Genomic DNA, 16,651 nt, shown 5'->3' with positions numbered 1-16,651 from the left:
AGTCAGAGCACATAGTTCAGATATGCAGCCAGGAAGAATTGATCTCAATAGCTGTTACTGCTTTGAGTGTGTTTCAAATGCCTGTCACTGGAAACAGTAGGTTTTACAAACTGCAACTGGTGTTGGATGTCCTTGTTAAGAATCACAGTGCTAAAATCTTGGCATTTTCTTTTCCTTTGTGTGTAATGCTTTTGAAGGAACCTTGCACACTTTGTAAGGCATCCTTATGGTAAAATTGCATGAAACAGCTTAGTCTCTTAAGATGAGAAGAAAGGAGGAAGCTGAGATGACAAGAAGAAGGTTCTGTTTCATCTTACTGCTGCTTGCTGTGCACTTCTTAGTTTGCTCCTGTACTTGGTGGACTCTGCTGTGAGCATTTTCAATATTATTGAGCAGAAAGAAGTGAGTAATTCTATCTGGTTAAAGAGTTGAATCAACTCATCAAAGGATTTGCCAAACCCAGGAGCCAGTACAAGCAGAAGGGCAATAGCAGGTGGTGGGGAGTGGCAGGATGAGGTGGAGAGAGAATAACAAGACATCACTTCTTGGTGGCAGCAAGCTGTTACACTGGCTAAATTATCTCTGAGAATTTTGTCTTTTACAACTCACCTTAAAATGCCAAGTCTTTCCTGCCTTTCCTTTCTGGTATATCTACTGTATTGATCATAAAATGGCATGACATATTGCTTTGTAATAACTGCATGTGTGATTGTGCATGTAGGGTACATTGCCTGTACTGATGTCATCGGTGTTAGAACTGCGTGGGTGTAACGTTTACTTCATGTGCAAACTAACATTAGTTTTGTGTTAAGAATAATTACATTTGAAACTAAAAATGTTACAGTAGGAGAATTAATCCATTTTGAGCCTGTATTGTTACATTTAAAATAGAATAAGACATACAATTTCTATAAAAGACAGGATATTTTGTTATTATTATTACTGTTGTAGAAGTGTACAGAGTTTCTGTGCAGGGATCTCAGTTCCATTGCATTAGGTATCCTGTGGGTGCTTACAATAAAAAATAATGCTTACTCTAGCTTTGAAAGCAATTTGTGTAATCCATACCATTTTCCATGCCATCTCATTGTCAAGTGTCTTCAAAGTATTCATTTGATTTCCAACTGAAGAACTGGGGATACTTCTTAGTCTTTGCTTTCAAAGTCTAGTCATCTAGTCTCTTCTTTCTACTGATCTACATTTTTTTAGCACTGAATTAGCTCTGAAAGTCCAAATTTTGTCTGTCCTGTTAAAGGTTGAAGAAAATGGTGACAATTGTCTGTTCTGTGAATGAAGAGAGGGGCTTTCATAGTTCTGAGTTCCGTGTCCTTTCTGTGAAGTTTCTGAGACATCTGTTTGCATACCAGCCATGATGGGTTTACATTAGGTAGAGGAAAACCCAGTGGTTATGGGGTGATTTGGTAGAAACTTAATGGATGGATTTTATAGGGCTCTGTTTTCACTGGCAGCTAAGTACCATGCTATTCACCACAGAGACAAATAGGAGGAGGTTAGGTGATAAATTTTGCAGTTAATATACTTTTTTTCTTTTTCCCAAGTGGTAAGCAGGAAGGCCAGTTGAAGCAGTGCGGAAGAATTTCGTGTCCAGTGAACTGGACACACACACAAAAAAGTGTTATTCAATGTTAATAAGTGCAGAATAACACATATGGGGATGAACAACCCAAAAAAGTGCTATTTGATGTTAATAAGTGCAAAATAACACATATGGGAATGAACACTGAGAATATGTCCACTGTCTTGCACATCAACACCTGATTCACAGCTTCTCTGAGACTTAGAAGTCACTGAAGATAATTCAGTCATTAACTCAATGATCCTAAAAGCAAGCCAAATGCTAGAAATAAAAAAGAAGTGGAGACTGAGGTAAATCTGTGCTGAGTGTTTTTGAGATATCTCATCCTGGCACATGGAGAAGTGTACAGCAGAACTAGCCAGAACTTGAACAAAGACAACAAGGAATGAAGGACCATTAGGAGAACATGAAATGTTGCTGCAGGATTTTTCAGGTGATGTAAGACAAGTAAGTTCAAACAGTACAGAAACAAATCAATGGAGAGGAAAAGAAAAAAGTCATAAAACGCTTACTGAGGTATTTCTATAGCCACAGAATCACAGAATGGTGAAAGCTGGAAGGAATCTCTGGAGATCTAGTCCAACTTCCCTGCTAACACAGGTACCTCTAGATCAGGTTACACAGAAATGCATCCTGGAGGGTTTTGAAAGCCTCCAGAGAAGGAGACTCCAACTAGCTCTCTGGGCATCCCCTTCTGGTGTTTTGTCACCCTCAAAGTAAGGACATTTTTCATTCAGATCAAGTGAAACCTTCTGTGTCCTAGTTTGTGCTCATTGCCCCTTTGTCCTTGCACTGGACATCACTGAAAAGAGCCCAGCCCCATCCTGGTGATCTCTGCCCTTTAGATGTTTCTACGCATTTATAAGATCCCTTCCCAGTCTTCTCTTTTCCAGGGTAAAGAGCCTGTGACTTAAAGTCCTCACCCTCATATTTCTGAAAGACCATGCTATTTGTGTGACTACTGTTTGTTTTCTTTTTTTTTGTACACTTCTCTACTGTACAAAAACAATGGCTTCTTGCCATTGTCAGTCAGGGCACTTGCACTCGAAGGATATTTAATCTGAAGCTGTGAAGTCACCATTGTGTCAGCACATTTTAAGAGGAAAGCTCACTATTTTCCCCTCATTTTCAAGGGTCTCTGTGTGTGAGAGTCCTGGTGGAGCAAGAACTCGATCTAAGTGTTTTTATTTCCCTGTTAGCCTTTAGCTACGCTTTAATTAACAGCTCTTCTTCAGTACCTGTGGCCACTCTGCTCCAAATATAGAATCAAAATTAGCTACTTTTGCAGAGCTTTCCATAATATACTTAGCTGTATTTGTACTATTTTGATAGCTGTGTTATGTGTTAGTCCATTAAGTGCTATGCTAAAGGCTGTGCATCTTTGTTCAGCTCTGTGCATTCATTCTCTTGTTCAGTGTTTTTTGCATTAGATGAGTACAAAGATATATTCATGATTCTTTTTCCCCTCACCTCCTCTTTTAAGTGCCTTTCAGACAAATTGCATAAGCTTCTGCAGATGCCACATTGCTCCAATAGTTATAGTTAAGTTGCTCTCTTCACCTTAGTTTATCCTTTCAGCAGTCCACTACTACAATTAAAAATCAACAGCTATGTTCTTCCAGCTCAAACAATTGCTATTCCCAAGTACTCAAGTTACATAACTACCTGCTCCCTGCCTATGTTGGGTACCAATGCCTACCATACACACCTACCTTTTGGAATTCATTTATTTAAGACATACAGGACGTTATTTGGACATCTAAATGTTTAAATAGGTCATTGCAAATGACCTAAACTAGGAATGAATATAAAGCACTGTAAAGTAAAGCACTGCTTACTGGGTGCAGCTGAACTGGCTGACAGAGTTCTTAGTTCTGCCATCAGCAATTGCAAAGGAAATTAAGTTGCTCTACTTTTTTCAGTAAATGTGTTGTAATAATTCTTCAAACTACAAACTGACACTGACTGTAAGCAGCTTGGTGATCTGTGCAACAAAATTGGGACCCAACAAAATGGGTTTGGATTACCTAAAAGTACTCCAAGTGATGTAGATTTATTCACTGACTCAACGTCTATTTTTCATTTGTTTTAGATACAGAATCTATTTTGGAGCCTCTATCTCTACCAGAAGCTTGCAGTGTTGCTGCTGTAGCAAGTTCTCCCGGTGTGCCTTGTATTTTCTGTGAAGAATGCTATCTCTTAGCAGAACAAAACCAGCTCCTGAAACACATGATTATTGAACACAAGCTTGTCATAGCAGATGTGAAACTGGTTGCGGATTTCAGAAGGTAAAGATTATTTTGTTTAAAATGATAGTGTGTGTGTGTGTGTGTGTGTGTGTGTGCAGATATTATAGAAACCTTCAGAAAACTAGAGATTTTGCTTTTAAAATACTTGAAAAAAAACATAAGGATGTTGTGTGGTAATTTGTATTCCATTTTTATGGGCTTTTTATTGTGAAGTTACTTTTCTGTTACTCTCCCACTCCCCAGGCCCTAGATATTGCTGGGGCCTGGGAACTTATTGGAATGGGCTGCCCAAGGAGGTTGTGGAGTTGCTGTCCCTGAGGGTGTTCAAAAAAAGACTGGATGAGGCACTTCGTGCCATGGTCTAGTTGATTGGACAGGGCTGGGTGCTAGGTTGGACTGGATGATCTTGGAGGTCTCTTCCAACCTGCTTGATTCTATGATACAGCACAGCACACTCTGTGGTGGACATTCTTTGACATATTCTGTGGACTTCTCAGGTCCTATCACTAATGAACAAATTGCCTACAAACCAGAAAGCTGTTTATTTCATGAAGCACATACTAGATAAGCAACTGTCCTAAATTTGAGTTTTGTGTCTATAGGACAAGACTATTTCTACCGCTGTACAATATCGTATAGCTGTGTATTGTACACAGAGGATGCTCAGTACAGGTTCTCTCACATTCTGGGATGAAATTAAGTTGTCCTATTTTGAGGATGCCAGAATTTTCCCATAAAAATCACAGTTAATTCTTAACTATATTTTACAGTACTGTAATCTACATAAACCTGTGACTCCTACAGCTGTGTCATCGGTCATCTCAGCAGGATCATGTTTGGCTTTCCCTCTCCTAACTTCCTCCAGTAGCTGGCATGGCACCAGCTGACAAGGTGCTCAGTGACAATATATGGGCCAGGCAGTAGGCTTGATGGTACCTGCCAGTTTGTGCACAGTTCTGTTGCAGCGTGTAAATGTTATCTGGATGATTTATGGGCTAAAAAGAGCTTTCTGGTAGGTCTTCTGTGATTAGTTACTGAGTCAAAGCAAATAACTTGTGTCTATCAAGATGTTAAGAAGAAAACAAAATATTAAGATGAAATTTAGAAGAGAATTGACAGCCATAATAATCCTTTTCCAGATGTATGAGTTTTTCATTGCTTAAATCTGAAAATTGGTACTTATTTTTGTTTGGTTTTATGCTGAAAGTAGGCAGTGTTCTCTGGAGATAATGCTAGTTTCTTCAGATAAATAAAGGGATCAGAGCTGCTCAGTCATGGACCACCAGTTTAAGTGCACTTGGGGGATTATTCTTTGTTAATAGAAATGTATTTTAAAATCACATTTTACAGAAAATGCCCATTTACATTCTTTTTGCTGCTACTGCAATTGGAAGGTAGCCAATTCTTAAAGAAAGTGGCCTCGGGATGTGAAATGATGGAGTTGTTACTCTGAAGTGTGCCTCCTCTTATTTGCTCCACTGAATATCAGTAAAATAGTCTAATGCTATGCACAAAAAAGGAAGCATAATCTGAAGTGTGAAAAATAAAGGGAAACAACTATGAAAACACAGAGAGGGCATTATACTTAGCAGTGAGTTACAGTCAGGAATAGTAGTTCTTGACAGAAATACAAGAAATGCTGAATGCAGAGAAGAGCAATGCCAATGTTTTTTTTTTTTAAACTTGGGAGAATCAAGATAAATTGGCATTAAAGCAAGGGGAAGAGATAAAGGGAATAAGCTTCCACTGCATGATTGGATGTGATCACTCATGGACACTGATCACTCGTTCTGTCTCCCCGGGAATATGACATGACATTGGCTTATTTGATCATTGATTTTTTGGCTGAGTCTTATGATATGAAATCCCTTTCCAACAGACTTCATGTTTAGGTGAGTTCATCTGAAGAGCATTCGTTTATTTTGGTGCATGGGACAGAATAAATCTTGAAATCCTTGGGACAGAATAAATCTTGAAATCCTTCCATTTGCACATTTATGTTCCAAAAACTCAAGGATTACTTATTATGGAAGACATGCCATTCTGTGTAGCAGAAAAACTGTTTTATTGTGAATTATAAACAGTGGAGTAGATAAAGGGACAACAAGATGCTCGTCTCTCTCTTACTGGCATGTAATGAGCCACCAAATGTATGCATGCTGACTTCACTGTGCTCAGCTGTGTGCCGTTAGCAGAGTTTAATCCTCTCCACGTCAGAGTTAGCAGAAATATATATATGTGTATTCCTTGGCTATCCTGTGTTAAGTTAGATGGTAAATACAGGTAATGTGAACCACCATGGGATGTGCTAGCTGTGCCAACTAAATAGGTTGCACAAGTTACAGCTATTTAGAGGCATCCTCATAATAACAGTGTCTGATATTTTATGATTCTTTTCCTGCTACAACAACATGTCAATGGAAATCAATTGTTGAATAGTTAGCCTTTACATTACCAAGTCTTTCAAGATTTATATCATGCACAAGTCACATGTGTAAATATAAACACAACTTAAACATTTTCAGGTGGTTTTGTTTGGTTGTTTTTTCTTTTTTTGTTTTAAATAACATTCTGAATTACTAGCACAGAGCTTGCTTGTTTCCCTTTGTCATATAATTGAAAGTGATGACTTCTTAGAAAGTAGCTTCTAGTTCAGTGGAAACCTGTTCTCAGTTGCATTACATTGATGCTGTAATACAAACAATGATAGTACAAGAATATTTTTAAACAACTGTAGCTGATGGGTTAAACCTTCAAGATGTGTTTAGGGCTTTCCTTATTCTGTCTGCTCTCCTAGTCCCAGGTGTTTGGGGACTTCATTTTCCTGTCTTTCTAGTTGTCTGTCAAGCTACAGCTTTCACTGTATCTCCACAGGAGACCTGCCAAAACCTCACTTTTAACAAGTTGGCATTTTCACTGAGTTTCAGATTCCTGCCTGCGTCTTGCAAAACGTGGAGCACATATTGTGGGAATTTGAGAGTACTCCATAGCATATCTTTTGAGTAAAAATGCATCTGAGTGACACTTTGGTTTGAAGATGTGAATAGGTCACCGTGTTTATGTAAAACTTAATAATGCAAATCTGTCTTACTGAGCTCTTCACTTTGACTGGGTAGTTAAACACAATTTTAATGAAGTTGAATGAATTTAATGAACTAGACAGCTGAATTAAAGGAAGCAAAAACAGAGACAGGATTTTTTTTAAAGCACAACAATCTTATGAATTTAGAGGATTTTAAATGAGAGCAAATCAACTGCTTACTAAACTTTTTTTTTTAATGTTTCCTTTTTCACTAATCATCTCCCTTCATTTTTAAGATACATCTTGTACTGGAAGAAGAGGTTTGCAGAACAGCCCATCACAGACTTTTGCAGTGTGATAAGAACAAATTCACAAGCCCCATTAGGTAAGTGTGCTGCTTGCTTACTCTCTGTTGGCCTAACCATGTGATAATTTTCGGCATACAGTGCTGCTTTGATCAGCCAAGTGTGAAGTAATCTGACACTAGGTCAGAAAACCACAGAAGTAAAGTTTTAACTCTTAACCACATAATTTAAACTTACCTTTTCCAAGGATTGCAACACGTGCTTCTTCACTGTGCGGCGCGAGGGTGAGCACATTACATGCTTAACTGCACTGCCAAATTGAGGCCAGCTGCAAACCAAGGCCTAGAAGTGTCTCTGTCGAGACTGGGGAAACTCTGATACCCACTGCATAAAATATTAGTCTTCCCAGAAATTTGAAGAAGCATTCCCACTGAGCTGCCCTTTCCAACCTCACCCTGTCCACCACCCACACTGATACTGCTAACTCTTCCTGGATATCAGGGCCACAATCACCCTTCCTTTCCCCTGCCACAATGCTTGATGCCCCAAGCATATTAGAGGACAGTATCTTCATGATAGGAGTACAAAGACTGCCATTTCCTGGGCTCCAACAGAGCCCAAGGACAGGTCTGCTGCATTGGCAGAGGGACATTCCATCATAAAGCCAGTGATGAGTGTGCAAAGGCAGTGTCTTCTCCAAGGTAGCTGTTGCATTTGTCCTCCCCTTATCTAACAGAAAAATATCATTTACTTAAATGCAGATAAGAAAACATTAGGGCTTTCCTGTGTCTTTAATTCTCAGTGGAGAACTCAAAGGAGAGGAGTAAATGCATGCGGCCAATGTCAGAGATAGGTGGAAAGTGATAACTGAGTACAAAATGGATGAAAATAAATTGTTTCAATTATTCAAACTAGTTCTTTTTTGTAATAATCTGAGGAAATATGGAAATCATCCCAAACTTCATAGTAGTCTTTCTCTTACGTATGTATGTTTTTGCTTCTGAATTTTACCACTGGGTTTGAAAATTGCAGATCAAGGGCTTGAATGTCAGAGATTGCCAGAATTATAAACCATTAGTAGCCATTCAAAAGGACAATAAGAATACTTTGTTCTCTATTTCTTAACAAATTCATTCATTTTAAAGGCTAGCTCCTTCAAATTTGATAGCTTAGTGATCACAGAGTTTTGTCTTACTTCACTCAGGCTTCTGTATGAGAAGATAGGAATGACTGAAATCTAGCAAGTTTAAACTGTAAAAGACTTAATGGTCACTTGACCAACCACATAACCCTTGCTGAGTAATGTTCAAATGTAAAGTATTTTTGTATTTTTGTATTTTCTTACGTGCTGAGTAATTTTAAGATTATTTGAATAAGATTTGTTCTATTATTAAATTGGATGTGAACTCAAGTAGAAAAAAATAGTAAACATAACATGTGGATAAAACATGTAAGTAGAAATGCAAATTAGGTAAGTCTCAAAGTGTGTTACTAAATGCTTGTGGTGCATATCAACAGATGGAATGAGATCTGATGGTAAAAGGTGGTGAGATTGGTCAGGGTAAGAGTATGCCAAATGATGTCGACTACTGAAAACTGACAGTTATTTAGGGAGATAACTGGAAACCCTATATGCAAGATAAAATTAAGGGTGATTTGATGTTTCTTTCATGCTGACTTTATACTGAAACCACTGCCAATAATTAGAATTGCTTTATGTCTCTAGAAGAACCATGATAAAATTAATAAAGCCTGTAGTGGGGAAACCTATGCCAGAGTTTTAGTTGTGTACTGCAATATAAATTATATAAAGCTCTTACAAACATGTATATACAAATATTTAAGCATATTTGATTAAATTATGAAGCTGAAATATCTTACTTCTCTAGATTAAAAAAAAATCTCACATTTTTAACACATTCTAAAGGATTAGCAAATGATGTGCTAAAAATACTAAAAGCAGCTGCAATTTCCCATCCCTTACCCTCACTTTCTAATCTTAACAGAAGAGCAGGACAATTATTTTCTTCTATGTGATGTTTTACCAGAAGACAGATTACTTAGAGAACAGCTTCAACAAAAGAAACTGGTAAGAAATTACTGTTCTTCCATTTTTTGAGATAAGCAGTTCCATAGTGGAACTTATTTTGCATTTTTAAAATGATAGTATTTTTTACTAGACTGCAAAATTCTAGGGCTTTTTACATGATTTTGTTTGGGTGTTTTTAAGCTTATTTCCCTAGATGCTGCAGAGGCATACATAAACTCCTTATTTTTAGATTTTCCTTTGGAATAAATTTACAGGTTGAATGTCAGTGTTCACATAGGTGGAAAATATGCCCAGAGCTGAAAGGAGGACTGTGTGCTGAGCTTTTTTTCTTCTTGAAAGAATCTACAATACACTGATAAGCTGTCTTTTGTGTAATAGTGTACATGTAAGGAAATCAGCAGTATAAAACTCAGTGTGTGATTCTGGGGAAAGGGAAGGTGTTACTTATTTAGAAAATCTTGAAGCAAGTTGGTTTTGTGCATTCACCCTCTCTTACCCAGATGTCATTAAGTCACACTTGCATGCTCATAAGCACCATGGTGCATGAGTGGTGGAAGGCTCTGTGGTATTGTTTCCATGAGATGCAAAGGAGAAGAAATGCCAGTTGTTGACTTTGCATGAGCTGTTCTGCTTCTTGCTTGATGATAGCAACAAAGTACTTTGGACAGACCTCTCATATGTGCAGTGCTTCACGTGAAGCTCTTGCTGACTTCAGCCTTCCATAATGTCTTAGTCCTGGTTGCTGACCACTGGGTTTTTTGGTGGTGTTTTCTTGTATGAAATCTGTAGTCTGGTTTTGCTATTGGGCTAACCTAAAAATGAATATTACATAATACATCACAGCTTTGTGGCCAGTCTGTATTAGGATACAGGGTCTTCTACTGGCAACTCATCAGCACTGTGAGGTGTTAGAGTGGTCATTGTGCTTCAGTTTCCTGTTAGCAGCTGTGTCATAGGAATTATTAAGAAGTCTTTTAACTCCTTGTTACACTGTTTCTTCTGTTATGTTTCTATTACAAGTCTGTATATACACAGCATGCAACTAAAGACATCTTAAATCATAAGCATTCATAAGCAAAATGCGTTTGGTTCAACTACTCTTTGACTGCTATTTCAGTTTCATGACTGAAGTAATGTACTGCTGCTCACAGCACTTGACTAGCAAATCCTTAGAACCCATGGAGTATGTACAAGTCTTCTTCATGAACCTCCAATCCTGAGCCCACAAAACCTTAAATATCCACAGCTTTTTGCAGCAGTAAGTTGCACAGCTTAACTGCAGGCTTGTAAAGAACCATCTGTTTGGTCCTTTTGAATCTCTCGTCTGGCTGGGTTTTTTATTAGAAGAGGTAGTGAACAGTTTTCCCTCAATCTTATTCAAACTGATTTGTCTCCTGATTTATCTACCTTACATTATGTCTTTTGTTAGTCATGTACTGAAATGCACCCTTGTGGCAAACCAGCATCTTGGATTGTTTTAGGAGGAGTGTTAGTAGCAGGTGAAAGGAAGCGATTCTTTCCCTCTGCTCAGCACTAGTGAGATACATGTGGAGTTTTGGGTCCAGAACTGTGTTTCTTAGTACCAGCTACAGACATATTTGAGCAAGTCCAGCTTGGAGATGATTTAAGGGATTGTAATATCCTTCATACAAGGAGAAGCTGAGTGAGCTTGATCTTTTAAGCCTGGAAGACAAGGCTCAGGAGGGATAGTATCAGTGTGTATAAATACTTCAAGGGAATGAAGAGAAGACTCATTTATTTCTCGGTAGAGCCCACAAACAGAATGAGTGGTAGTGGGCATGAATTAAAAATCAGAAAATTCCATAAAAAACAGAAAAATGTGAGGGTGGCCAAACAGTAGAAGTTGCCCAGAGAGGTTGTGAAGTCTTCATCTGTCAAGATACTCAAAACGCAACTAGACACAGACCTGGGTTGCCCTGCTTGGACACAGAGGTTGGACTACCTTCTCTCAAAAGGTCTTTAGAAACTGCAAGGATTCAGTGATTTGAGGCTGAAGATGCTGTCTATTTGGTGATTCTTCACTGTCCATCATTGCACTTCTTTGTACCTTTCCAGTTTTCTATAATCCCTTTGAGGTCATGAATGACATGCAGTGTCATAATGATGTTCCTCTCCCAACGTTGTTTGTGGCTTTAAGGAGAGAGGGTTGTGATTGAGCATGCAGCTAATATTTTTGTATCTATTGTAATGTAACTCCTGACTGTTACACATTGGACTGTAGTTCTGTTGGGTGGTTTTTTAAGGGCATATGTTTCTGTTTTTGTGGTGTTCTGTGCTATTCAATCCTATTACAACAAGGGCTTCTCTCCACTGCCAGTGTCAAGAGAGTGTAGTCTTTTGGCAGGTAAGCCATCTCATCTCTGCAAATAGATGCTTCCTCAAATTCAGAAAAGAGTGCAGGATTTAACCCAAAGCAGGTGCTGATTTTATTTACAGAGTAATTAAATTAGAAAAGAAAGAGGTACTTACTATGGTGCAAAATAGACTCTGGTTTAAGTATCAGAATTGTATCTTCAGTTATTACAGGATTTTATGAAATCAAGCTGCAGCTGTAGTTTGGGGCTGATGGAGTTTAGTTGCAGCAATACAGTCTGTTTATTTTTTTTATTTCCTCTTGCTGCAATCTGAGTGTTGACTTGCAAGTTAAATAGCTATTGTGCTTTGCAAAGTCTTTTACCTCCAGGCAAGCCCAGTAATTAAGACCAAGCTGGCAAATGGACTCGTTAGAGTTGCACAGAATAAAGACCAGAACTATACAATTTTTGGTGATTTTTCTGCAGCCTTTGAATCCTCACTGCTGCCTCCAACACCAAGGACAAATGTTGTCTTTAAAATGTGCTAGATGAAGCATTTAATTTTGCAGTATTGAAACTCAAGTAAGGAGTATTTGAGGCTGTATTGCAGCAGGGGAGCCAGCCAAGGTGGATGTCGTGCAGAGACATTATGGTGACTATGATGTATTGAGAGAGGCTAAGGAATGAGCCTGAACTAGGTTAGAGAACACAGCTTGCTGAAACAGCTGACAAGGCTATGAAATACAAAATAGATACAGACTTTTGGAAAAGCACTGTCTTGACAAAGAATTTGCAGTTGTGAAACATTACCAGCCAAAAAAGTCGTGGCAGCAAAACTTGAGAAGTAGTAGGAGGGTCAGTGTCAGTATCAACCACTTGGGCTTATCTTTAAGATTTTTCTAAGAAAAGACAAAAACCTCAAAATTTTTGTTTGAGAATACACACTTCCTACCACAACCTTGATCTTGTCCTGCTGTCGTATCTATTCTCCTGTCATATAAATGGTAGTTTTAGGTGGAGAGGTTCCCTATCCTCCCAGTAAATTGACCCTGAAGAGCAGTCTTCACCAAAAATGGAAGGGGGATTGCTGTGCCAGCTTCCTAGACACCTGACCTCGGTGCCAGGCAAGGTCAAGCAACAGGTCATCTTGAGTGCAATCACACAGCACCTACAGGATGGCCAGGGGATCATTTTCATATATATTTTCAGCTGAGTATAAGGTGCAGACATTGGTTGACATCTTCTGATGAGGAATATATAGCTATGGAATAGTGACAAAATAGGGAATGTTTAAGAATATTGTCATAGGGCTGGAGACACGACAGAGAAGAGAAGAGAAGAGAAGAGAAGAGAAGAGAAGAGAAGAGAAGAGAAGAGAAGAGAAGAGAAGAGAAGAGAAGAGAAGAGAAGAGAAGAGAAGAGAAGAGAAGAGAAGAGAAGAGAAGAGAAGAGAAGAGAAGAGAAGAGAAGAGAAGAGAAGAGAAGAGAAGAGAAGGAGCATCTTAGGACATCAGCTTGCCAGCTAAGTGAGGAAGATTTAACCTAGGTTTGAAATGACAGTGAAAAGAAAAAAGCCAAAGAGAAATAAGAGTTATGACAGACTGGAAAAACAGGTATTTGGGAAGAGAACAGTGGTAGTGAGGGGAAAAAGATGTAGGAAAGAGAACAAGCTGTAATATCTGCTGAATCACAGATCTTAAGCAGATTAAATGAGTACAAAGACCTAATTAAAACTTAACTAGCATTATAATGAAATGGCTGAAGTCTCAGGACTATTACATGGGTGTTAAATATTTACTGTTAAACTCCTGAGTTGCATTCTCCTGACTTTTACTTTTGTTTTGTATATCAAGTTGCCTCTTAGAACAGGGATATTTTCTTTTCCTCCTGCGCATATTATGCTTAACCTCAACCTAGTCTGCTGAGTTCAAGGCGAAGTCAATAAAAAAAAGGGAATGACATGATGAAAATCAAGTAATTGTGAAAAGATGTATGAAAAGAAAAAGAGGCTTGAAATTACAGCAGACATGTGCCACAGGCTGGCAAGCTGAAGCAGGAGAAAGGTGAAGTTTGTTTGAACTAAAACAACCAAACCAAGATGGAGACAGGCTAACACAGTAAAACAAAAACAGTGAAACCCAACTTCCCCCTGCCCCCAAATACATTAGAAAAAATGGCAAAGAAAAGCAGAGATCTGTTCCTCAATGTAGGAGGTGACCAAACACAGAGAAGAGAGTAACACTTCCAATATGCAGGGCTTCAATCTTTGCAGGAAAGGTTAATTATGTCAGAACTGTTAGTGAAATGCATTCAAAACAAAGAAAGAACTGAGACCAAAAAAGGGCAAAAAGGGGTTAAAAGTTGATGTATTCAAACCCAAGACTCATTCTGGAATTAGTTAAGTGGATTTCTGACCATTAGTTTGACAAGTCTTCAAACACTTCAAGGTGCTTGAGAATAGCAATTAAATACCAAACACAGGCAAAGAATTGTAGAACCAAGCAGGTTGGAAGAGACCTCCAAGATCATCCAGTCCAACCTAGGACTCAGCCCTGTCCAATCAACCAGACCATGGCACTAAGTCTTTTCTTGAACACCTCCAAGGACTGTGACTCCACCACCTCCCTAGGCAGCCCATTTCAAGAAGGAATATAGGTCCAAGAAGGACCGACAGAATTTCAAATCTTGACACTAATATGCTGACATTACTAAATCCTCTGCAAGCACCTCTAATGCTGCTAATTAAAGCAGACTAGCACCTCAATTCCTCCTTCAACTTTCTTGAACCTTGTCTCAGTTTATGACAAATGGGATCATACAAACCTGCCAGTCCGGTGAGCCAGGACTGTTGATAAATGATGGAGAGCAGCTTGGCCAGCTCATCTGCCAGCTCTCTCAGCACCCTAGGATGGTGCTGGTCCCATCTGATCCCATGGACTTGTGATAATCCAAGTGGCTCAGCAGGTCACTTACTACTTTGTCTGGTATTACAGGGGGACTATACCAGTCCCTGCCAGCTTAGGAGGCCATTTGCCCTGGAGTCAACCTGTAGACAACCTATCTAGCCAGTGGGGCTTTGTTTGTGACATTTCTGAACTATGTATGAATTTCCACATTCACTGGATGAAAGGAACAAGTAAACAAAGTAGTCAGCAAACATATGTATATCAGATGGTGTGACAGCTTGACTTCAGAAGTGTTGAGTGTTCTCCAGACTGGACATCCCATCCTGACAATTTTGTTGTATTTCCATGCACATTACAGCTAAACTGTTTCCTGAAGGGCATCTCCAGCAAGCATCTCTGATGATATTAAAGAAAAGGCACTCTTCTTGAAATAACATTGAAGAGGACATGGCAATGATTACAGAATTGGAAGGTGGTTTTTTTCTGTACAAAAGAAACAAGAGAGTATTTTTTTCAAATGGGAGGACTGAATGCAGTGATCAGTAAGGAGAAGCTGGATAGAGAAGTTAGGAGACATGCTATCAATATACAGCTAAGGTTGCAGATCTTTGGGCAGGTATGAAGTTTCTGATACCATGTGTGATGGTTTGGGTGTTACCCGCCCCCACACACTCTAGAAATCACCCAGACTAGTCTCAGTCAGCTCTGGGAGTATAAATGAAGCTATTTACAGCTAGCACAATATACAAGCAGATATTTACAGTATAGACAGTTATAGACAGAAATATACAAATGAAAAGAAAACACTACTCCCCTCCCAGAAACCTGAGTCCCCAGGAGGGGCTCTCAACCACCCCTGCACCTTCCCCCTGCCCCTCTAAACCTTACCCCAGTCCTAAAGAAGAATAGAGGTTTAGCCAAGAGGTTATAAAGCACAGGTGGGTTAGTCCAAATGGAAGGTGAGGTTAAGGAGATGCAGCTCAGGCAGAGCCCAGCTGGAGAGTGAGACAAAAATGGTGAGAGTGTTATCTAATGTTTTTGTTTTCTTCTTCAGCAAGACGGTGAGGGAAGTAGACATCACCACTGTTTTCCTTTCACAGCCTATGATCTAGTTCTTCTCACCAAAACTTTCTAGCTTGCTTCAAAGTAGCACACCATGTAAATATTTCTCCTATTAGCTACACACACAATCTAAGAGTAGTTTATCCTAATGCTGTATGTAATTGTCAAATAGTATGCTTGGCAAGTTTTTAGAAACTGTATAGGAACTCAAGTGTCACCAGTCCTGGTCTGGTTTGCTTTACTGCCAGCTTCATGTTGTGGTCTGTCACCATGATATTGTTTTGTTTTTTTTTTATAAATCAGAATCTGTTTCACTTTCTTGCTTTGCCTATAGCAATAGTTTCTGTGAGATGAGTGCTCAGCAGGGAAGTGTAACTCATTTAAATTGGAAGAAACTACAACTAAAGATACATACTGTGTGTTTGAGAGATCACCTACAAGGCTTGATAAAATACATATTCTTCTTGTAAAGTCCCTATTATTTAGATCCTAATTCACACCCACATTGCTGTCTGTAGTAATACCTTATTTCTCATGCAGACCATTTGATTTCAGTAGTATTGATGAGTTTATTTTCACAACAGAAGCAATGTGGACTGTGATCACACACTCCATAACAGTGTGATTGAGCATTCAGATGTTTTGAGCCCTGCACATGTAGCATTTATGAAGTTTCCTCTTCAAAAGAACATCTTTGAGCAAATTACCTCCCCAGAGGACATAGCACCATTTATAAAAAACATTCATTCCAACTTCTTTTAAGGGATTGTTTGTAGAGAATGCTATTTTTCTAGTCTCTTGACCAGAAAGAATTACAGTGAAGGACCAGAACTGGCAAGGCAGGTGTCAACAAAACCTCCGAGCTGCAATATACTCTTGCCTTAATCATGCCTAATAGTGAAATACAAGTTGAGACTATTTGCATCCTTAAGTCTTTGGATGAGAAACTTTGGGCCTTGTCAGAGCTTATGGCAGTATTTTTTTTTTCTTTTTGTTTTTTAATCCTGAACGTCCTGCAAAAAAAGACACATACTGCAGTTAGCTCATTTTTGCAGACAACTGCAAAATCCTCCAATGCATAAGTGGATTCCTGGACTGAGGAATGATAAATTCAGGTCTTACTGCAGTCAGAGTCATTGCATGAC

The 16,651-nt window shown here is 38.9% G+C and overlaps 1 protein-coding gene across 1 annotated transcript in view; it reads left to right on the top strand.

The window, feature by feature from the left end:
- The window catches only part of ZNF277 (zinc finger protein 277), a 57,738-nt gene that overhangs the window by 17,380 nt on the left and 23,707 nt on the right, over positions 1-16,651 (top strand). Inside the window, exons 2-4 of the mRNA XM_064142123.1 lie at positions 3,690-3,885; positions 7,165-7,253; positions 9,180-9,262. Of these exons, the coding sequence (XP_063998193.1) occupies positions 3,690-3,885; positions 7,165-7,253; positions 9,180-9,262 (368 nt within the window). The remainder of the gene's footprint in view (positions 1-3,689; positions 3,886-7,164; positions 7,254-9,179; positions 9,263-16,651) is intronic.

This window comes from Pogoniulus pusillus, chromosome 4, assembly GCF_015220805.1.
Source record: "Pogoniulus pusillus isolate bPogPus1 chromosome 4, bPogPus1.pri, whole genome shotgun sequence".
NCBI lineage: Eukaryota > Metazoa > Chordata > Aves > Piciformes > Lybiidae > Pogoniulus > Pogoniulus pusillus.
The sequence above is the reverse complement of the archived record's forward strand: the minus strand, read 5'-3'. Positions and strand labels throughout refer to the sequence as shown.